At 42.1% G+C, this 23,874-nt stretch overlaps 1 protein-coding gene across 3 annotated transcripts in view; it reads left to right on the top strand.

Moving 5' to 3' along the window:
• The window catches only part of LOC139422081 (neuronal vesicle trafficking-associated protein 2-like), a 34,616-nt gene extending 22,152 nt beyond the window's left edge, over positions 1 to 12,464 (top strand). For all 3 annotated transcript variants that reach the window (XM_071173229.1, XM_071173228.1, XM_071173227.1), the window contains exons 4-5: positions 10,694 to 10,804; positions 11,157 to 12,464. In XM_071173229.1, coding sequence (XP_071029330.1) covers positions 10,694 to 10,804; positions 11,157 to 11,348 — 303 coding nt within the window. In that variant the 3' untranslated portion in view covers positions 11,349 to 12,464. The remainder of the gene's footprint in view (positions 1 to 10,693; positions 10,805 to 11,156) is intronic.
• The last annotated feature ends 11,410 nt before the right edge of the window (positions 12,465 to 23,874 follow it).

The following is a 23,874-nucleotide window of genomic DNA, read 5'->3' as shown; positions in this document are numbered from 1 at the left end:
ACACCCCCAGGATTCCCACTGATAGGCCACACACACACGCAATAACAAAACAGATAAATTAGTTATTGTTCACTATGTTAATTATTATTGTTAATTAATTCTGACATTCATATTACATTTTATTGAACTAGTTAAAAATATACACCTCTTCAAGGTTGTGAAGCTATTCATATGGTAATTATGATGACCAAATCCTAATGATTGTTTTTTTTCTTCGATTTTAAACACTGGTATGTGTTACTGTTCATTAACATTATTGGACTGGTTTCGATGTCATGTTCTGAATCTGATCATTAATTACACCCACTCCTGAACTGGTCGCCTAATTAAATGGCTTATTCTCCTGAATTGATAATAAATGTTTTCTCTGTTAATATGGCTGTGTAATGACTTTCTTTAATACCCTAATAGTAGCCCATTGACATGCGGACAACACCACTCGATTCGCAAAACAAATTTAAACATGCACCTTACTCAATTATTGCACCCACACTGCGACTGCGTTGCCAAGGGCTAAAATTGAAGTCGGTTCTATTTGTGATGCTGATCGCGGTGCAAATTCTGCCTCTCCCATCTCCTAATTGGTTTATAGAAGTTATACCCATGTGGGTGATTGGAAGATGAACTGAGTTTGGTCGGTTGTCGTGGTAACTGAGATGACAATCGCCATATAAAGTTCAAAGAAGAAACAGCCCGGAAGGAGGAGAAATGACTAGAAACGATTCGGTTGACCGTTTTATAGGTGGATTAATTGTCGGCGTAGAAGACCTTGTGCATTTCAGGTAAAATAACAACTCAATGTTTATATCCTAGGACTAATTAGCTATCAACAGCAAGCTAGCTAAATAAGACAAATTAACTAGGAACTGCAAGCTAGCTAGCTAAAATGCCATAAATGTTTAATGCTTTTCGACCTGTCCCCAAATTAATATAATTGGTTCAGAGTTTGTTTTGAAATTTAACCTGCGTGTCTTGAACGCGTTTTGTGTGGGGGGACAAAATAAATTTTCACACGATGGCGCACGCACACCGCTGCTTTGGGTACGTTGTGAGACAGAGTCTGCGGTCCAGAAGATGGCGCCGAAGAGCATGGCAGACGTTTTACATTCTCCCAACCAATTGTGCTGTTTTGTTAGTTTTTTTGCGTTTTGTGTAACTTATTAAAACTTATTGTGTACATAAAGTTGCTGCTACCGTCTTTTGTGACCGAAAATAACTTCTGGACATCATAACAGTGATTACTCACCGCGGACTGGAAGAAACTTTTTCCTTTAATGAGTCCGTCGAGAAGGATATCCTGCTTTCACTGGAACAGGCCCAGATTCCCACCTTTTGCATGAAGAAAAAAACTAACATCTAATGTTATACCGAGATGTGGCTGAACGAAGATACGGACAATATATAGCTAGCAAGATTTTCCATGCACTGGCAGAACAGAGACGCTACCTCTGGTAAGACGAGGGGTGGGGGGGTGGGGGGTTATTTGTCAACAGCTGGTGCTCAATGTCTAATATTAAAGAAGTCTCGAGGTATTGCTTGCCTGAGGTAGAGTACCTTATGATAAACTGTAGACCACACTATCTACCAAGAGAGTTCTCATTTATATAGTTCCTAGCTGTCAATTTACCACCACAGAATGAATCTGCCACTAAGACCTCTCTCAATCAACTCTATTTAAATATAAATATATATTTCACCTTTATTTAACCAGGTAGGATAGTTGAGAACAAGTTCTCATTTACAACTGCGACCCGGCCAAGATAAAGCAAAGCAGTTTGACACATACAACAACACAGAGTTACACATGGAATAAACAAACATACAGTCAATAATACAGTAGGAAAAAAAAGTATATAGACAGTGTGTGCAAATGAGGTAAGATAAGGGAGGTAAAGGCAATAAATAGGGCATGGTGGCGAAGTAATTACAATATAGCAATTAAACACTGGAATGGTAGATGTGCAGAAGATGAATGTGCAAGTAGAGATACTGGGGTGCAATGGAGCAAGATAAATAAATACAGTATGGGGATGAGGTAGTTGGATGGGCTATTTATAGATGGGCTATGTACAGGTGCAGTGATCTGTGAGTTGCTCTGACAGCTGGTGCTTAAAGCTAGTGAGGGAGATATGAGTCTCCACCTTCAGTGATTATTAAAGTTTGTTCCAATCATTGAGAACTGGAAGGAAAGGCGGTCAAAGGAGGAATTGGCTTTTGGGGTGACCAGTGAGATACAGTGCCTTGCGAAAGTATTCGGCCCCCTTGAACTTTGCGACCTTTTGCCACATTTCAGGCTTCAAACATAAAGATATAAAACTGTATTTTTTTGTGAAGAATCAACAACAAGTGGGACACAATCATGAAGTGGAACGACATTTATTGGATATTTCAAACTTTTTTAACAAATCAAAAACTGAAAAATTGGGCGTGCAAAATTATTCAGCCCCCTTAAGTTAATACTTTGTAGCGCCACCTTTTGCTGCGATTACAGCTGTAAGTCGCTTGGGGTATCAGTTTTGCACATCGAGAGACTGAAATTTTTTCCCATTCCTCCTTGCAAAACAGCTCGAGCTCAGTGAGGTTGGATGGAGAGCATTTGTGAACAGCAGTTTTCAGTTCTTTCCCCAGATTCTCAATTGGATTCAGGTCTGGACTTTGACTTGGCCATTCTAACACCTGGATATGTTTATTTTTGAACCATTCCATTGTAGATTTTGCTTTATGTTTTGGATCATTGTCTTGTTGGAAGACAAATCTCCGTCCCAGTCTCAGGTCTTTTGCAGACTCCATCAGGTTTTCTTCCAGAATGGTCCTGTATTTGGCTCCATCCATCTTCCCATCAATTTTAACCATCTTCTCTGTCCCTGCTGAAGAAAAGCAGGCCCAAACCATGATGCTGCCACCACCATGTTTGACAGTGGGGATGGTGTGTTCAGCTGTGTTGCTTTTACGCCAAACATAACGTTTTGCATTGTTGCCAAAAAGTTCAATTTTGGTTTCATCTGACCAGAGCACCTTCTTCCACATGTTTGGTGTGTCTCCCAGGTGGCTTGTGGCAAACTTTAAACGACACTTTTTATGGATATCTTTAAGAAATGGCTTTCTTCTTGCCACTCTTCCATAAAGGCCAGATTTGTGCAATATACGACTGATTGTTGTCCTATGGACAGAGTCTCCCACCTCAGCTGTAGATCTCTGCAGTTCATCCAGAGTGATCATGGGCCTCTTGGCTGCATCTCTGTTCAGTCTTCTCCTTGTATGAGCTGAAAGTTTAGAGGGACGGCCAGGTCTTGGTAGATTTGCAGTGGTCTGATACTCCTTCCATTTCAATATTATCGCTTGCACAGTGCTCCTTGGGATGTTTAAAGCTTGGGAAATCTTTTTGTCTTCTCTGCGCTTTTAACGGACCTCTGAGACTATCACAGTGCAGGTGCATTTATACGGAGACTTGATTACACACAGGTGGATTGTATTTATCATCATTAGTCATTTAGGTCAACATTGGATCATTTAGAGATCCTCACTGAACTTCTGGAGAGAGTTTGCTGCACTGAAAGTAAAGGGGCTGAATAATTTTGCACGCCCAATTTTTCAGTTTTTGATTTGTTAAAAAAGTTTGAAATATCCAATAAATGTCGTTCCACTTCATGATTGTGTCCCACTTGTTGTTGATTCTTCACAAAAAAATACAGTTTTATATCTTTATGTTTGAAGCCTGAAATGTGGCAAAAGGTCGCAAAGTTCAAGGGGGCCGAATACTTTCGCAAGGCACTGTATACCTGCTGGAGCGAGTGCTACGGGTGGGTGCTGCTATGGTGACCAGTGAGCTGAGATAAGGCGGGGCTTTACCTAGCAAAGACTTGTAGATGACCTGGAGCCAGTGGATTTGGAGACGAGTATGAAGCAAGGGCCAGCCAACGAGAGCGTAGAGGTGACATCGGTGGGTAGTATATGGGGCTTTGGTGACAAAACGGATGGCACTGTGATAGACTGCATCCAATTTGTTGAGTGTTGGAGGCTATTTTGTAAATGATATCGCCGAAGTCGAGGATCGGTAGGATGGTCAGTTATACGAGGGTATGTTTGGCAGCATGAGTGAAAGATGCTTTGTTGCGAAATAGGAAGCTGATTCTAGATTTAATTGTGGATTAGAGATGCTTAATGTGAGTCTGGAAGGAGAGTTTATAGTCTAGCCAGACACCTAGGTATCTGTAGTTGTCCACATATTCTAAGTCAGAACCGTCCAGAGTAGTGATGCAGTTGGTAGGTGCGGGCAGCAATCGGTTGAAGAGCATGCATTTAGTTTTACTTGCATTTAAGAGCAGTTGGAGGCCACAGAAGGAGAGTTGTGTGGCATTGAAGCTTGTCTGGAGGTTAGTTAGCCTGTTTGGGATAGGGGGCAGCATTTTCACGTTTGGATGAAAAGCGTGCCCAGTAAACTGCCTGCTACTCTGTCTCAGATGCTATATATGCATATTATTTGTAGTATTTGATAGAAAACACTCTGAAGTTTCTAAAACTTTTTGAATGATGTCTGTGAGTATAACAGAACTCATATGGCAGGCGAAAACCTGAGACAAATCCAACCAGGAAGCGGGAAATCTCTGGTTTGTAGTTTCATTTAAGTGATTGCCTATCCAATATGATGTGTCTATGGGGCCAGATTGCACTTCCCAAGGCTTCCAGCAGATGTCAACAATCTTTGGAAGTTTGAGGCTTCTATTGTGGAAGGGGCTCGAATAACAGCTGTTTCAACAAGTGGACTAGGCTGTGGCCAATCAGTTGTTTACTGCGCGGTCACGCGGGCGTGCCGTTCCTTCTTTTTCCTCTGTAATGAATACGCTATTGTCGGGTTGGAATATTATTGAAGATTTATTATAAAAAGACCCTAAGGATTGATTGTAAACATTGTTTGACATGTTTCTACAAACTGTAATGCAACTCTTTTGACTTTTTGTCTGGATTTTGCCCTCGCACATTGTGCCTTTGGAATAGTGAACTAAACGAGCGAACAAAACTGAGGTATTTGGACATAAATATGGACGTAATCGAACAAAACAAACATTTCTTGTGGGAGTCCTGGGAGTGCATTCCGACGAAGATCAGCAAACGTAAGTGAAGATTTATAATGCTATTTATGACTTTTGTTGACTCCACAACTTGGCAGGTAACTGTATGGCTTGCTTTTGTGGCTGAACGCTGTTCTCAGATTATTGAATATTGTGCTTTTGCCGTAAAGCTTTTTTGAAATCTGACACAGCGGTTGCATTAAGAACAAGTTTATGCATGTGAAACATGTATCTTTCATCAAAGTTTATGATGAGTTTTTATGTTATTTGATGTGGCTCTCTGCAATTTCTCCAGATGTTTTGGAGGCATTTCTGAACATGGCACCAATGTAAACTGAGGTTTTTGGATATAAATATGAACTTGATCGAACAAAACATACATTTATTGTGTAACATTGAGTCCTGGGAGTGTCATCTGATGAAGATCGTCAAAGGTTAGTGATTCATTTTATCTATATTTCTGCTTTTTTGACACCTCTGGTTGGAAAATGGCTGAATGCTTTCTGTGACTAGTTGCTGACCTAACATAATGATATGTTTTGCTTTCGCCGAAAAGCCTTTTTGAAATCGGACACTGTGGTTGGATTAAGGAAAAGTGTATCTTTAAAATGGAGTAAAATATGACTATGGTTGAGGAATTTTAATTATGAGATTTCTGTTGTTTTGAATTTGGCACCCTGCACTTTCACTGGCTTTTGGCGAGGTGGGACGCTAGCGTCCCAAACTATCCCAGAGAGGTTAACAGGTCAACATTCACAAGGCCGCAGGGCCAGACAGATTACCAGGGCGTGTACTCCGAGCATGCGCTGACCAACTGGCAAGTGTCTTCACTGACATTTTCAACCTCTCCCTGTCTGAGTCTGTAATACCAACATGTTTCAAGCAGACCACCATAGTCCCTGTGCCCAAGAACATTAAGGTAACCTGCCTAACTAATGACTACCAACCCGTAGCACTCACGTCTGTAGCCATGAAATGCTTTGGAAGGCTGGTCAGAGCTCACATCTACACCATTATCCCAGACCCACTCTAATTTGCATACCGTCCCACAGATCCACAGATGATCCTATCTCTATTACACTCCACACTGCCCTTTCACACCTGGACAAAAGGAACACTTATGCTGTTCATTGACTACAGCTCAGCGTTCAACACCATAGTGCCCTCAAAGTTCATCACTAACCTAAGGACCCTGGTACTAAACACTTCCCTCTGCAACTGGCTCCTGGACTTCCTGAAGGGCCGCCCCCAGGTGGTAAGAATAGGCAACAACATGTCTGCCACTCTGACCCTTAACACTGGGGCCCTTCAGGGGTGTGTACTTAGTCCCCTCCTGTACTCCCTGTTCACCCACAACTGCGTGGCCAAGCACGACTCCAACACCATCATTAAGTTTGCTGACGACACAACAGTGGTAGGCCTGATCACCGACAATGATGAGACGGCCTATAGGGAGGAGGTCAGAGAACTGTCAGTGTAGTGCAAGGACAACATCCTCTCCCTTAATGTGAGCAAAGCTAAGGAGCTGATCGTGGACTACATCGACGGGGCTGTAGTGGAGCAGGTCGAGAGTTTCAAGTTCCTTGCTGTCCACATCACCACCGAACTATCATGTCCAAACATATCAAGCCAGTCGTGAAGAGGGCACGACAAAACCTTTTCCCCCTCAGGAGACTGAAAAGATTTGGCAATGGTCCCCAGATCCTCAAAAGGTTCTACAGCTGCACCATCGAGAGCATCCTGTCCGGTTGCATCACCGCCTGGTATGGCAACTGCTCGGCATCTGACCGCAAGGCACTACAATGGGTAGTGCGAAAGGCCCAGTACATCACTGGGGCCAAGCTTCCTGCCATCCAGGACCTATATAATAGGCGGTGTCAGAGGAAAGCCCAGAAAATTGTCGGAGACTCTAGTCACCCAAGTTCTAGACTGTTTTGTCTGCTACCGCACGGCAAGCGGTACCGGAGCACCATGTCTAGGACCAAGAGGCTTCTCAACAGTTTCTACCCCCAAGCCATAAGACTGCTGAACAATTAATAAAATTGCCACCAGACAATTTACATTGACCCCCCCATCCCTTTGGTACACTACTGCTACTCGCTATTTATTATCTACGCATAGTCACGTCACCCTCACCTACATGTACAAATTATCTCAACTAACCTGTACCCCCGCACTCTGACTCGGTACCGGTGCCCCCTGTATATAACCTCATTATTGTTATTCTTATTGTGTTACTTTTTTATTTTAGTCTACTTGGTAAATATTTTCTTAACTCTTCTTGAACTGCACTGTTGGTTAAGGGCTTGTAAGTAAGCATTTCACGGTAAAGTCTACACTTGTATTATAGTATTTATACTATAGTATTTTTCTATGTGGGTGGTGTTGTATTACTGTAGGACATTTGATGTGGTGAAAATTGGCCAACGTATCCTCACCTAGAGGAGGAATATATTAGATTGTGTGATTCAGACTTCCCTGTTCAATAGTAGGGTTCCATTCCCTCAATATACTGTAGTGTTCTGACTAGGACACAGTGACAAAGCCAACCATTGTATTGGCGATACCTGACGAGGGAGACAAACTAAATAGAAATGGATTCTAGCTGTGAGATGAGTCTTATACAGGCTTAACAAATGCTGGCCACTGGTAATGGAAATATTATGATATACAATACCAGTCAAAAGTTTGGACACACCTACTCATTCAAGTTTTTTTTTTTTTATTTCACTATTTTCTGCATTGTAGAATAATAGTGAACACATATGGAATCATGTAGTAACCAAAAAAGTTGTATGAAATATATATATATATATATATATATATATATATATATATATATATATATATTTATTTATTTCATATTTAGGATTCTTCAAAGTAGCCACCGTTTGCCTTGATGACAGCTTTGCACACTCTTGGCATTCTCTCAACCAGCTTCACCTGGAATGCTTTTCCAACAGTCTAGAAGGAGTTCCCACATATGCTGAGCACTTGTTGGCTGCTTTTCCTTCAGTCTGTGGTCCAACTCATCTCAAACCATTTAAATTGGGTTGAGATCGGGTGATTGTGGCGGCCAGGTCATCTGATGCAGCACTCCATCACTTTCCTTCTTGGTCAAATAGCCCTAACACCGCTTGGAGGTGTGTTGGGTCATTGTCCTGTTGAAAAACAAATGATAGTCCCACTAAGCGCAACCAGATGGGATGGCGTATCGCTGCAGATGGCCGTGGTAGCCATGCTTGTTAAGTGTGCCTTGAATTCTAAATAAATCAGACACTGTCACCAGCAAAGCACTCCCCCACCATCACACCTCCATGCTTCATGGTGGGAACCACACATGCAGAGATCATCCGTTCACCTACTCTGTGTCTCATAAAGATGGCGGTTGGAACCAAAAATCTCAAATTTGGACTCATCAGACTAAAGGACCGATTTCCACCAGTCTAATGTCCATTGCTCGTGTTTCTTAGCCCAAGCAAGTCTCTTCTTATTGGTGTCCTTTAGTAGTGGTTTCTTTGCAGCAATTCGACCATGAAGGCCTGATTCATGCAGTCTCCTCTGAACAGTTGATGTTGATATGTGTCTGTAACTTGAATTCTGTGAAGCGTTTATTTAGGCTGTATTTCTGAGGCTGGTAATTCTAATGAACGTGTCCTCTGCAGAAGAGGTAACTCTGGATCTTCCTTTCCTGTGGCGGTCCTCATGAGAGCCAGTTTCATCATGATGGTTTTTGCGACTGCACATGAAGAAACTTTCAAAGTTCTTGACATTTTCCGGATTGACTGACATTCATGTCTTAAAGTAATGATAGACTGTTGTTTCTCTTTGCTTATTTGAGCTGTTCTTGCCATAATATGGACTTGGTTTTTTTTACCAAATAGGGCTATCTTCTGTATACTCAAACGCATTAAGAAGGAAAGACATTCCACAAATGAACTTTTAACAAAGCCCTCATGTTAATTGACATGCATTCCAGGTGACTACCTCATTAAGCTGGATGAGAGAATGCCAAGATTGTGTAAAGCTGTCATCAAGGCAAAGGATGGCTACTTTGAAGAATCTATAATCTAAAATATATTTAGATTTGTTTAACACATTTTTTGGTTACTACATGATTCCGTATATGTTATTTCATAGTTTTGATGTCTTCACTATTTTTCTGCAATGTAAAAAATAAAGAAAAACCCTTGAATGAGTAGGTGTGTCCAAACTTTTGACTGGTACTGTAGATATGGACATATAGATAGATAAAGAAAATCCAATATCTACGCATGTCAAATTAGTGTTATGGCATTAAACCAAATCCTGTGAGGTTTAGGGTTCATTGAGTTTATGAATAATGTAAAAAGTTCATCATTAATATTAATAGACCACATGCTTCTGTCAATATTATCAATACTCTACAAATCTAGGTTAAAAGCTATCAATTGAATGCTTAAACACTCCCGTACTGGAATAATGTGTTTATACGTCATATGGATAACTGCCGTTAAAGCCCTAATACCCTTTAAGCAGCCATTTCACATGTTCAGGGTGTGTGGTAAGCAAATGTAATTTAATGAACATTCTGACAGAACCAAACATGTGTCCTCACATTAACACCTAAGTCAATAGTCATTTAGCCTCTGTGCTCCCCTTTTTACAAATCACTCTGATCTCTGCTGATCAGCACGCTAGCTACATGTAAATCCCCTAGCCTAGCATCCTGCCGAGGTGGCGTGATCGGCGATATGGAGGGAGGCCATTGGAAACGGGGAAATGGTTTTATGGTGCATTATGATTAATTTTGGAAGTGAGGATGAAAATAGCCATTCGGTCACTTGATTTGACACTGTACTAAACCAGAGTCTAACTGTACTACCACCACATATTATGGTAGAGCTTTGTCGTGTGTACACGTTCTTTCACTCCTCTCTAAAGTAATCAGATTGCAAAACCATTCTAACATCTCTCAGCTATCATTTGACACACATTTGCATAATGTTAATTAACCAATCATAGATTCAGGAGGAACAAGGGAGAAAATCGGTCTTGTTATATGTTAATCTCCCACTATAAAATCATCTTGTCTACCAGGGAAATACACATTTGAAGCACCAAATTTCTACATCAAGTAGTTATATAGATGTACTTATTTGGATCACTCTATTGACAGTAATGTATTCTGACATATTGGATTGTCTTTTTTAGGAATGTGGTTATGGAGCTATTTTTTTTCCAGCTTCTGTCTGCTTCAACTGCATTTTGTGACCAATTTGGCTGCTGGGTTGTGAAAAATGTAATTAGTGAAGGTGTTTATTGAATCTGTTCGTCTACACTGGGCTTAATATAGCAGGCAATGAACACGTTCTACCTCTACTCAGATGGCATTTCTGGAGACAAATGATGATTAGTTATATCCTGCAAATTGACTTGTTTTCTCTCACCTTGTCACCAGACAAATGATGGTAGTAGTTGTTTGAGTGCTCTTTTGAACATATACCGATATTATAGTGTCAAACTCCATCGAATCTATTAAATAACAGAAACTTGCTTTAGGATGTTTTAGATCTCCGCGTTGACAGGAAACCTGACTTCGCTGGCAGCTATTAAATTGAATGGTGTGTATCTCTCATTCGCAGGTCACTATCCTCATAGTCCTGGCCTTGGCCTTCCTGGCCTGCATAGTGTTCCTGGTGGTGTACAAGGCGTTTACCTACGACCACAGCTGCCCAGACGGATTCATATACAAGGTGAGTGGGCCCAAATGGCACCCTATTCCCTATATTGTGTATTCCTTTTGACTAGAGCCATATATACCCTGGTCAAAAGTAGTGCACTGCATAGAGAATAGGGTGCTATTTGGGACAGAGCGTTACAACTACACTGGTTATTTGTCTGTACAGTCACCTTTAGAGGTTTTTGCTGTGGACTACAGGCATGTTAGCTGAAGTAGATCTAATTTAGACACAGCTACTGCACTCTCCAGAGGAGAAAAAAAAAACTCTTCACCAGAAAAAGCCCTTAGTGCTGTGCAACAGTGTGTAAATGAGGAGAGTATGATATTGAACCCTCCCCACTCTCTCCCTCTCTCCCCCTCTGCAGCATAAGCGGTGCATCCCTGCCTCTCTGGAGGCCTACTACACTGCTCAGGATGCCAACTCCCGAGGGCGCTTCTATACGGTGATCAGCCACTACAGCATGGCCAAGCAGACCACCTCTCGCTCCGTCTCTCCCTGGCTCCCTGCTGGCGCTGCCCCGCACGACGCCAAGCCGCCCAACACAGACGGGCACTGAGTCTGCCTGCCCAACCCTCCCACCAACCCCACCTCGTCTGCCCGTCTCCATTCCAAGCTTTTAACAGGGAGTGTCTGTCTCCCCAGTGTCTTGCTCGGCTCAGAGTACTCTCACACCCGCCTTCCTGCCCGTATCTGAATCTCCCTTCTCTCCCGGCTGTCTCTGTTCTCATCCCTCTATGTATTTATTATTTATCATCACTATTTTTTAAAACTTGTTATTGCTGTTTTGTATTTGATATCAAACAACTGTTTGTACAAAGGCACGAGTCAATGTTGAAATCCACTCAGAGTCAGTTTTTCTGAGCTGCTACTAACAAGAGTCAAACTTCATTTTTCAGATGTGTGCGCCTGTTATCTGCTAGGCCTCCTGTAGTGTCATGACTGTGTGTAGTGGAAGGCATGTAATGATAAACACTAGGAACATGTTTCTGATTCAAGTCCAGGCTTATCTATGTCACTCTGTGCATAATCATACTGGAATACATTCTTATAAAAAAGGTTTTCCCAAGTGAGTATCGATTTGTACATCTATGGAAGTTGAACATGAACACCAGTATACAATAGATTTCCTGAATTATCTGAGCAAAGCTAGCTAAATATTCTCTATCATGACGGTTTGATAACTGAACACTTTTCAAGGTACTGTACTGTATGTCATAGTTCCGTCATTGAGGCAAGCTGTATAAAGCCCAATGCATTCATGCTAGTTTCTGTGTGTGCATTGTTGTAGCTAGGTTTCATGACGTTTTTAAAAATAATTCAATGGGAGAAAAAAAAATGGCCTTATTGCCAGTTATGTTTTGCTTTAGAAAACAGTCCAGATACTGTACACAACATGAATATGTGGACCTAGCTAGGGATAAATACCCAAGACGTGGAGATTATGGGGAACAGTGTGCTAATCACTGTCTTTGCTAAAACTCATGGTTCTGCAATGTTTAGATACATTTTTAGATAAGCTTCTCTGCGTAGTTTTGTTCCGTTACCATTTTTTTTTTATGTTGTCAAAAAACGCTTTTTGAATTATTGTGATTTTGGTAGATAATATGTAGCAAAGCCTGGAGTAGTTTCTCAGTGTGCATCCCATAGGTTTGAGATGAAAAATAAAGCAAGCTGTGACCTGTACAAAAAGTATTTGTCCTGTTGTTTTCAATGTTCCGGACTTCAAATCTCTTCATTATCCTGGTCCACATCTGTACAGTAGTGGTTGGATTCAATCTGTAGCGCCGAAGATCAGCGTTGTAGTGTGATTCAATTGAAGTCAATGTTTCACTTTTTTCCCCCTCATCAATCTACACACAATACCTCATAATGACAGCAAAAACATTTATTTTTTATACATTTTTGCAAATGTATAAAAAACTGAAATATCACATTTACAGCGATTCGGAAAGTATTCAGACCCCTTCACTTTTTCCACATTTTGTTACGTAACAGCCTTATTCTAAAGTTGACTTTTTAAGAATTCTTCCCTCATCAATCTACACACAATACCCCATAATGAAAAAGCAAAAACAGGTTTTTAGAAATGTTTGCAAATAAAAAAACTGAAATATCACATTTGAACAAGTATTCAGACCCTTTGCTATGAGAGCTAAAGTGCATCCTGTTTCCATTGATCATCCTTGAGATGTTTCTACAACTTGATTGGAGTTCACCTGTGGTAAATTCAATTGATTGGACATGATTTGGAAAAGGCACATACCTGTCAATATAAGGTCCCACATTTGACAATGCATGTCAGAGCAAAAACCAAGCCATGAGGTCGAAGGAATAGTCCATAGAACTCAGAGACAGGATTGTGGCGAGCCATAGGGTACCAAAAAAGGTCCCCAAGAACACAGTGGCCTCCATCATTTTGAAATGGAAGAAGTTTGGAACCACCAAGACTCTTCCTAGAACTGGCCTCCCGGCCAAACTGAGAAATTGGGGGAGAAGGGCCTTGGTCAGGGAGGTGACCAAGAACCCTATGGTCACTGAGCTTTTTTAATCATAGCCCAAAAGTGGTTTATTAAATTCTTCCAACTTTTCATGACTTTGTCAATCAACTTGCTCTTAATAAATCAGAATAATTGTGTTGTGTTTCTGTATCGATATGGACTTCAGTTCTTTAATCCATGGTAATGTTGGAAGATTAGTGTACATGTACAATTATAACAGGGAGAATAGGGTGTCAATTGCCTGCACTAACCATGGAACTGTGTGATGACACAGCCCAGTATGGCACCATGTGTCGTGTTTAAACTGTTACGGCTTGGTCTGCGCTCCACTCCATAACAATTTAATTAGCCTACATGTCTTTTTTTATATTATCAACTATTGCTAATGATCCTCGGCAACAACCACATGGTCGTGGCGGTGTTAAAGAGGAAGCAAATTAAGCTAAACGAAACAATGGAATTAAATGGAATGATCATGTATGCTATACCAACTGAAAGTAACTAACAGTAAATTGGCATTTGAATCGGTGTTGTTATTAGGCCCACTGACAGTCGATACTGACAGTGGTTAATATTTAACAAGTTAGAAATAGGATACAGAGAATGTCGGGTAGCCTATAATTAAGACATTAAGAGAGTGCCCATCCCAAGGCCGTTGATATGTTAATATGCTTCAGTTTGCTGCCATATGTCTGGTTTCACATCTGTCTCCAGGGATTATAAGGTTAAATATATCTAAAGCAAATGTCATTTATATTTACAATTCCCTCATCCAAATGGATTATTCATTTGCGTAGCTCGTATCAATAGCTTTCATCAAGTTGTAAATTACAGTGCATGGAGAATGGTGTTATTTATATCTGAAAAAATGTAGTAGATGCTTTTTCCACATGGAACCGATAGGTTCTCTAGACCAGGGTTTCCCAAACTCGGTCCTGGGGCCCCACCCTGGGTCCACATTTTGGTGTTTGCCCTAGCACCACACAGCTGGTTCAAATAACCAACTCGTCATCAAGCTTTGATTATTTGAATCAGCTGTGTAGTGCTAGGGCATAAACCAAAATGTCGACCCAGGGTGGGGCCCCAGGACCGAGTTTAGGAAACTCTGCGCTAGACCTTCTTCATAGTTTCCTCCCGCGTAAAGGCGGTGGTATTAAGTCAAGGTCAGAATACAACCTATTTGTAGACACACCTCCACCACACTTTCATTTAATTGCTTAAGTTCAAGGTCAGAATAGGCATAGAGAGAAAAGTGTAGAAAAAGGGAATTACGTTCCATTTATGTGCTCTTAACTCGGGCCAAAATTGGGCCCTAAGTGCAACTTGTTAAGATATTTTGTTTGCTATACCAAAAAAATGTAAGTGACTTTGAGGATTTGGCCATGCTTGCTGAATCATTCTGCCATAGGTACTACCAATCCCATTGTGTCACTAGCGGCGACTGTGGGGTAAGTAAATAAAGAAAACTAAGCCATATGTTTGGTCATTGTTTCTCAGGATCAATGGATGAAACACTTTTTGTCAATAAAATTACTTATATTTCAAATTTTGGTGTACCGCACCTTTAAATTGCAGTCATTTTTACCACATAAATATGGCAGAGTTCATATTTACTTCAAAATTCTAAAAACTAAATAATAATACAATGAAATTATGGTAAATCAGCTTTTTAGTACTAATGTGGACTGCACAGTCGTGGCCAAAAGTTTTGAGAAATATTAATTTTCACAAAGTCTGTTGCCTCAGTTTGTATGATGGCAATTTGCATATACTCCAGAATGTTATGAAGAGTGATCAGATGAATTGCAATTAATTGCAAAGTCCCTCTTTGCCATACAAATGAACTGAATCCCCAAAAAACATTTCCACTGCATTTCAGCCCTGCCACAAAAGGACCAGCTGACATCATGTCAGTGATTCTCTCGTTAACACAGGTGTGAGTGTTGACGAGGACAAGGCTGAAGATCACTCTGTCATGCTGATTTAGTTCGAATAACAGACTGGAAAATTCAAAAGGAGGGTGGTGCTTGGAATCATTGTAGTTCCTCTGTCAATCATGGTTACCTGCAAGGAAACACATGCCGTCATCATTGCTTTGCACAAAAAGGGCTTTACTAGCAAGGATATTGCTGCCAGTAAGATTGCACCTAAATCAACCGTTTATCGGATCATCAAGAACTTCAAGTAGAGCGGTTCAATTGTGAAGAAGGCTTCAGGGCGCCCATGAAAGTCCAGCAAGCGCCAGGACTGTCTCCTAAAGTTGATTCAGCTGCGGGATAGGGGCACCAACAGTACAGAGCTTGCTCAGGAATGGCAGCAGGCAGGTGTGAGTGCATCTGCACGTACAGTGAGGCAAAGACTTTTAGAGGATGGCCTGGTGTCAGGAAGGGCAGCAAAGAAGCCACTTCTCTCATCAGGGACAGACTTATATTTTGCAAAAGATACAGGGATTGGACTGCTGAGGACTGGGGTAAAGTCATTTTCTCTGATGAATCCCCTTTCCGATTGTTTGGGGCATCCGGAAAAAAGCTTGTCTGGACAAGACAAGGTGAGCGCTACCATCAGTCCTGTGTCATGCCAACAGTAAAGCATGTGGCATCTGTCAGGATGTGGCCCTGAAGTTAATTGACAGCATGCCAGGGCAGATTGCAGAGGTCTTGAAAAAGAAGGGTCAACACTGCAAATATTGACTCTTTGCATCAACTTCATGTAATTGTCAATAAAAGCCTTTGACACTTATGAAATGCTTGTAATTATACTTCAGTACTCCATAGTAACACCTGACAAAAATATCTAAAGACACTGAAGCAGCAAACTTTGTGGAAATTAATATTTGTGTCATTCTCAAAACTTTTGGCCACAAGTGTACTTTGGAGAAAAAAAGCTGCACATTATGTACATTAAGGGAAAAGTGTATATTTTCATTTGACAGACAATGCAAATGAACTGTAATTGTGCTAAAATAATATTATGTACACGTCTAATTATATTTTGATAGGAATTAAGTTGATATTTTGCAATGATTATTGCTTTTTCCAATAGTTTCTTCTTGGGTCAGTTTGTAACCCATGCACAGAATGTCACGACTTCCACCGAAGTTGGCTCCCCTGCCTGTTCGGGCGGTGCTCGGCAGTCGTCGTCACCGGCCTACTAGCCGCCACCGATCCCTTTTTCGTTGTCTGTTTGTTTTGTCTTATTAGTTGCACCTGTCTATTTGTGTGCTTGACTGGTTTCCTTATTTATAGTACGTTTACCCGCCCTTGTTTCGTGCGGGATTACTCATATGTTACGTGTGCATGTTTTTTTGGTGTTCGTGCTCTGGACCTGGTACCCTGTTGTGTTGTGTTGGTCCACATTTTCCGCGCCCTGTTTTGGTGGGCATTATTTTCTGTGCGATATTAAAACTGCACGTCTTCCTGTGGAACTATATGCTCTCTGCGCCTGATTCTTCCTTCACGCACCAAGTTACCCGTGACAGAATCCTGCACCTGGAATGGAATCAGCAGGAGCAGCTGCACCTCCTCTCCTCAGCACCTCCTCTCCTCTCCTCTCTCTCATGGATTTGATGATGGAGAGGATGGACCGATGGGAGAGGAGTGGCCTTCCCACCTCATCTCCAGCACCCCCTCCACCAGCACCTCCTACCCCTGCTACAGCATCTGGCTCCGGGGCTCTGCGTCTGGCGCTCCCTAGGGAGTATGATGGGACGGCGCCTGGGTGTCAGGGGTTCCTCCTCCAACTAGAACTATACCTGGCAACCGTCCGTCCTACACCCTCCGGGGAGGAGAGTAGGGGCGAACGTCCTATCTGACGGGATGAGCCCTGGAGTGGGCGAACGCAGTGTGGAATGGCCCAGACTCTGCGAGGGATCATTACCCTGAGTTCACCCGACGATTCCGAGCAGTGTTCGATCACCCACCAGAGGGTCGTGCGGCTGTTCCACCTGCGACGGGAGACGAGGAGCGCGCAGGACTTTGCCCTGGAGTTCAGGACCTTGGCCGCAGGAGCGGGGTGGAACGACAGGGCGTTGATAGGCCACTACCGCTGTAGCCTCAGGGAGGACATCCGCAGGGAGCTAATGTGTCGGGACACCACCCTCAGTTTGGATGAACTTATAGACATGTCCATTCGTCTTGACAACCTGCTGGCTGCCCGCGGGCGTCCGGAAAAGGCCCTGTTGTTTCCACCCCCCAGCCCTCCAGCTCCTATCCCCATGGAGTTAGGGGGGGCTGCATCGAGGGGGAACCGGAGAAGGAGTCTCCGTTGTGGTTGCACCAGTTGTGGTCGGCGAGGACACACGGCCGACCGGTGCTGGAGGAGCTCGGGAAGGCAGGCGGTGCACTACTTGGTCACCCCAGGTGAGTCAGCACAAGACTCACCCAGAGCTTACTGTTGGTCATATCTTTGTGTTAACCTCTTTTCCTGGGTTTTCTCCCTCTCTACAGCATAAGGCGCTAGTTGATTCAGGCGCAGCTGGGAACTTCATGGATCGTGGGCTCGCGTTAAGGCTAGGGATTCCCCTGGTGTCGATAGACCTACCTTTCCCTGTGCACTCCTTAGATAGCCGACCATTAGGGTCAGGAGTGGTCAGGGAGGCCACGGTGCCACTGGACATGGTAACGCAGGGGGGTCATAAGGAGCGGATTAGTCTGTTCCTTATCGATTCACCTGCGTTTCCAGTGGTGTTGGGAATTCCCTGCCTAGCTCAGCACAACCCGGTGATTTCCTGGCGACAGGGGGCTCTTTGAGGGTGGTCAGAGGAGTGTTCAGGCAGGTGTACAGGAGTTGCCATGGTGCAATTACGGTGGAGAGTCCTGACCAGGTTTCCACCGTGCGCATTCCCTCTGAATACGTCGATTTGGCTATCGCCTTCAGTAAAAAGAAGGCGACCCAATTACCACCCCATCGTCGAGGGGACTGCGCGATAGACCTCCTTGAGAATGCTGCACTTCCTAGGAGTCACGTGTACCCATTGTCCCGGGAGGAGACAGTAGCTATGGAGATATGTTGCTGAATCGCTGGGACAGGGGTACATTCGGCCCTTCGCATCACCCGTCTCCTCGAGCTTCTTTTTTGTGAAGAAGAACGAGGGAGGTCTGCATTGATTATCGAGGTCTAAATTCTATCACAGTGGGGTTTAGTTACCCACTACCTCTCATCGCTACGGCGGTGGAATCATTTCACGGGGCGCGCTTCTTCACAAAACTGGACCTGAGGAGTGGGTATAATCTGGTGCGTATCCGGGGAGGAGATGAGTGGAAAACCACATTTAGTACTACATCTGGCCATTATGAGTACCGCGTCATGCCATATGGGTTGAAGAATGCTCCAGCCGTCTTCCAATCCTTCGTAGACGAGATTCTCCGAGACCTGCTCGGGCAGGGAGTGGTAGTGTACATCGATGACATCTTGATCTATTCTGCCACACGCGCGGCGCACATGTCTCTGGTGCGTAAGGTACTTGGGTGACTGCTGGAGCATGAACCTGTATTGCAAGGCCGAGAAATGTGTGTTCTTCAAACAGGCCGTTTCCTTCCTGGGTTATCGTATTTCCACCTCTGGGGTAGTGATGGAGTGTGACCGCGTTACAGCCGTGTGTAATTGGCCGACTCCAACCATGGTGAAAGAGGTGCAGCGGTTTTTAGGGTTTGCCAATTACTACCGGAGGTTTATCCAGGGTTTTGGTCAGGCCTCTGCGCCTGATTCTTCCCTCACGCACCAAGTTACCCATGACACAGAATGTAAAATATGTTGGTAGTATGAGGGTTAAAGTGCATACAGAGCTAGTCGAACATGTGCATCACAGGGTCATATAAGCACATTCTACCTGGGAATACCTGAAACAGTTCAGACCAAAACGGAACAGATATCCAGAGATATACCATCAGTGGTGTAAAGTAGGTAAGTAAAAATACTTTAAAGTACTACTTAAGTCGTTTTTGGGGGTATCTGTACTTTACTTTACTATTTATATTTTTGACAACTTTTACTTTTACTCCACTACTTTCCCAAAGAAAATAATGTACTTCCTACTCCACACATTTTCCCTGACACCCAAAAGTACTTACATTTTAAATGCTTAGCAGGACAGGAAAATTGTCTAATTCACGCATTTAAAGAGAAAATCCCTGGTTATCCCTACAGCATCTGCATCTGATCTGTCAGACTCACTAAACACAAATGCTTTCTTTGTAAATTATGAGTGTTGGAATGTGCCCCTGGCTATCCGTAAATTAAAAAAACGTTGTGCCGTCTGGTTTGCTTAATATAAGGAATTTGAAATTATTTATACTTTTACTTTTACTTTTGACACTTAACTATATTTTTGCAGTTACATTTATTTTGATACTTAAGTATATTTAAAACCAAATACTTTTGAACTTTTACTCAAGAAGGACTTTACTGGTTGACTTTCACTTTTACTTGAGTCATTTTCTATTAAGGTACCTTTACTTTGACTCAAGTATGACAATTGGGTACTTTTTCCACCACTGTATACCATGCATATCACAGGGCTGTACTATAGGTACAGATATACAGTACAGTAATACCTTACCTGTTCTTTGTTACTGCTGCCTCACAGGGAGGCAGTGTGTTTTGTCTCTGCAGAGAGTCAGTGAATGACAGGGTTATTATATCTACTGTTCTAATTAGCACTTCTTCTCTGAGCTCTCTGCTCCCCATATGCTCACAACGGGAAACCTCAGACACATCTTGAATGTCAAGATTCAGATTTCAGATCAAAACGCAACCAGGAGCTGGGAAAACACATGCAATTAGATATTCATAGGGCAGAGGCAACGTGAAACAGGAGAGATTTGTTGCACAAACATTGAACAATATCAGTAAACAGGATGATTGAATAACTCCAGGGACAATACAAGCAAGATACAGCACATTCCATGCCTTCAGAAAGTATTCACACCCCTGGACTTTATCCACATTTTGTTGTGTTACAGCCTGAATTTAAAATGGATTCAATTGAGTTTTTTTTGTCACTGGCCTACACACAATACCCCATAATGTCGAAAATGTTTACAAATTATTAAAAAATGAAAAGCTGAAATGTCTTGAGTAAATACATACTCAACCCTTTTGTTATGGCAAGCCTAAATAATTTCAGGAGAAAAACATTTGCTTAACAAGTCACATTAAGTTGCATGGACTCACTGTGTGCAATAATAGTGTTTAACATGATTTTTGAATGAATACTTCCTCTCTCTACCCCACAGATATAATTATATGCAAGGTCTCTCAGTCTCTCAGTGGATTTCAAACACAGATTCAACCACAAAGAACAGGGAGGTTTTCTAATGCCTCGCAAAGAAGGGATCCTATTGGTAGATGGGTAAAAAATAAAACAAGCAGACATTGAATATCCCTTTGAGCATGGTGAAATTATGACACTTTGAATGGTACATCAATGCACCAAGTCACTATAAAGATACAGGCGTCCTTCATAACTTGTTGACGGAGAGGAAGGAAACCGCTCAGGGATTTCACCGCCAATAGTGGCTTTAAAACAGTTACAGAGTTGAATGGCTGTGATAGGAGAAAACAGGACGGATAAACAACATTGTAGTTACTCCACAATACTAACCTAAGATTGACAAGAAGGAAGCCTGTACAAAATAAAAAATATTCCAAAACATGCATCCTGTTTGCAACAAGGCACTAAAGTAATACTGCAAAAAATGTGGCAAAGCAATTCACTTCATGTCTTGATTACAAAGTGTTATAATTGAGGCAAATCCAATACAAGACATTACTGAGTACCACTCTCCATATTTTCAAGCATAGCGTTGGCTGCATCATGTTATAGATATGCTTGTATTCGATAAGGACTGGGTTTTTTTTCAGGATACAAAATACATGGAATGGAGCAAAGCACAGGCAAACTCCTCAAGTAAAACCTGGTTCAGTCTGCTTTCCACCAAACACTGGGAGACGAATTCACCTTTCAGCAGGACAATAACCCAAAACACAGTTGGAGTTGCTGGGTGTTCCTGAGTGTCCAAGTGACAGTTTCTTGAAAATCGATGGCAAGACTTGAAAATGGTTATCTAGCAATGATCAACAACCAATTTGGCAGATCTTTAAGAATTTCAAAAGGAATAATGGCCAAATATTGTACAATCGAGGCGTGCAAAACTCTTAGAGACTTACCCAGAACAACACAGCTGTAATAATTGCTAAAGGTGATTCTAACATGTATTGACTCAGGGGTGTGAATTCTTATGTGAATTGTTGTATTTAATTTGTTAATGTTACACCCATATACACACATTACCCCATAATGACGAAGAAAAAACATGTTTTCAGCAATTTTCGTTAATTTATTAAGAGAGGGTTGATTGTTAATATTGAACCAATATTTACCTCAATCAAAGATTGATTCCTAAATGGGGATTTTCATAATTGAAAATAGCCTCAATTGTTAGGCTGTCCAGGTTGATCAAACCCAATAAAACCTGCACTAGTCAAGTCCCTGTTAGAGACGTGCCTTTTGTCTTTGTGGACAGTCTTTACTATCTGTGAAGAGAGCAGGACAGGAGATAATAGAGGGCTATGCAGCCTTAGCACTGACTGACACCCTCGTGAATTACTGTTGACACGTGGAAATGAACAGCTATTTATTTTCTCACCGAAACAGCCATGTTTAAAACACCAATTTTAATACTGACGCTTTGATTGGTTGTTTTCAATGCTAGCCGATAGTACCCCCACCTTCCTCTCCGTCCTTCTCTCTTTTATTTGCTTTATCTTTAATTGAACATACTTCATTTTCAAAGACACTCTTTCCTCTTTTCTTTAGGATTTCTTGGTGAGTTTTTAGAGCGCATAGAGCACCATTTCCAGATTTCAATATTTCAGGCTGAATATGAAAAGTGGGTGGCGTAATCTCAACAAGGTGTATTGTCAGGCTGCTTGTTTGACAGAGTGGCTCCAGACTGAGATGCCAATGATTCAGGTACATTGGATGCTGCTCGATGCTGCTTGCTAGAGGAGTGTTGTGTAGGACTTACCCACTGTACGCCATCTGTGGGGTTGTGTCCCAAATGCACCCTATTCCCTGTGGTGCACTACTTTTGACCAGTGGGAGCTGGTCAAAAGTAGTGCACTACACAGGGAATAGGGTGCCATTTGAGATGCAAACTGTGTGTCTACACCTTCATCTCCTCCACCTGCTGTCGTGCTGTCAGAGAAAGGCTGCAGCTCAGCTGGACACCCAGGCAGGGGGACACAAGCACCAGGGGAGACATTAAGTAAACAAGGTCAAAACAGAACACATACACATAACACGCACACACTCACACACACAAAAACACAGACATGCACACACACACGCACAAACACACACACACAGACATGCACCCCCCCCCCCCCCCCAGACACAGCTAATGTTTTATTAAGTTTTGACACTTTTAACAGTCCTGACCTCTGTGAGGCAGTTAAAGTTGAAGCCTCATTTGTTGAGCTGACAAATGTGTGTAAAGGTCAACAGGGATCTGTTCACCACAGAGGAATCTATTCTGTTCTATTTAAGGACTGATTTGTGACAAATAAATTCATTCCATCCCCTGAAAAATAGAAAACAGGGAACAGGTCTCTGAAACTGTAAGAATTGGATTACCCATAGCCCTGCTGCCTGACTCTTGTTTTAGTCTTTTATTTTATTTTATTATTACTATTTTCAAGTTTCAAATTTTGTCACATGCACAGGCTACAACAGGTGTAAAACAGTACAGTGAAATTCTTACCTTGAAAGCTCTTTCGAAACAATTCAGTAATAACAATAATACATGGTAGATAATAATAGAAAATATAATTTAAAACAACACACAAGAAGTACGAGACAGGTTGAAGAAACAGGAGAGTGCAGGTCAATGCCAGTACCTTATTCAATTTGAAAAGCTCAGTGGCGGCCGCTGACCGGCTGAATACCTGGGACGTGAGGTGGCTGGAGTGGTTGGAGTCAACAAAACATCATAACAGAAATATGATGCCAAGTTATCGAACTACCGGTAGTTTCTATGAAAAGATATATCAAGTGATCTGTGCATTTGAACAACAGCATAAAAACACCTATCTCACTTTTGCATTTCAAAAACCGAATGACAACTCCTGCACATGCTGCCACTGTTTTGAACAGATTACTATTTAAGAACAAGCATCCAGCTCAAGAAAGAACGAGTGCACCAGGGAGAATGCAACAAGCATGCACATGCAATAAGTGAAAACACATGATCTAACTGGGGATAGCTAGCTAACATAATGTCACAAAGCATGATGCTCTAGTCAGTAAACGTTCATTCTGAAATAACTTCAAATGTATGACATTAGATATTAGCTTAGAAAGAGTTGAAATTGGCATGGGAGCTAACTAGCTAGCAAGTTAACAGCTAGCTATAGCTAACTAGCTGTTTATCAAAGGTAGAGAGCTAACTGATTAATTTGACCAAAACATTTAACCAAGAATGTCTCAATGTTTCTCAGGATTACTGTAGCTGGAAAATTCATTTGGTCATGCTTTGGGATACACTGTATGCCGTTTTAGTCCACACAACATGTTGCCCTTTCACC

The sequence above is a fragment of the Oncorhynchus clarkii genome, chromosome 12 (assembly GCF_045791955.1).
Source record: "Oncorhynchus clarkii lewisi isolate Uvic-CL-2024 chromosome 12, UVic_Ocla_1.0, whole genome shotgun sequence".
NCBI lineage: Eukaryota > Metazoa > Chordata > Actinopteri > Salmoniformes > Salmonidae > Oncorhynchus > Oncorhynchus clarkii.
Note: the sequence above shows the minus strand (reverse complement) of the source record. Positions and strands in the feature narration are given on the sequence as shown.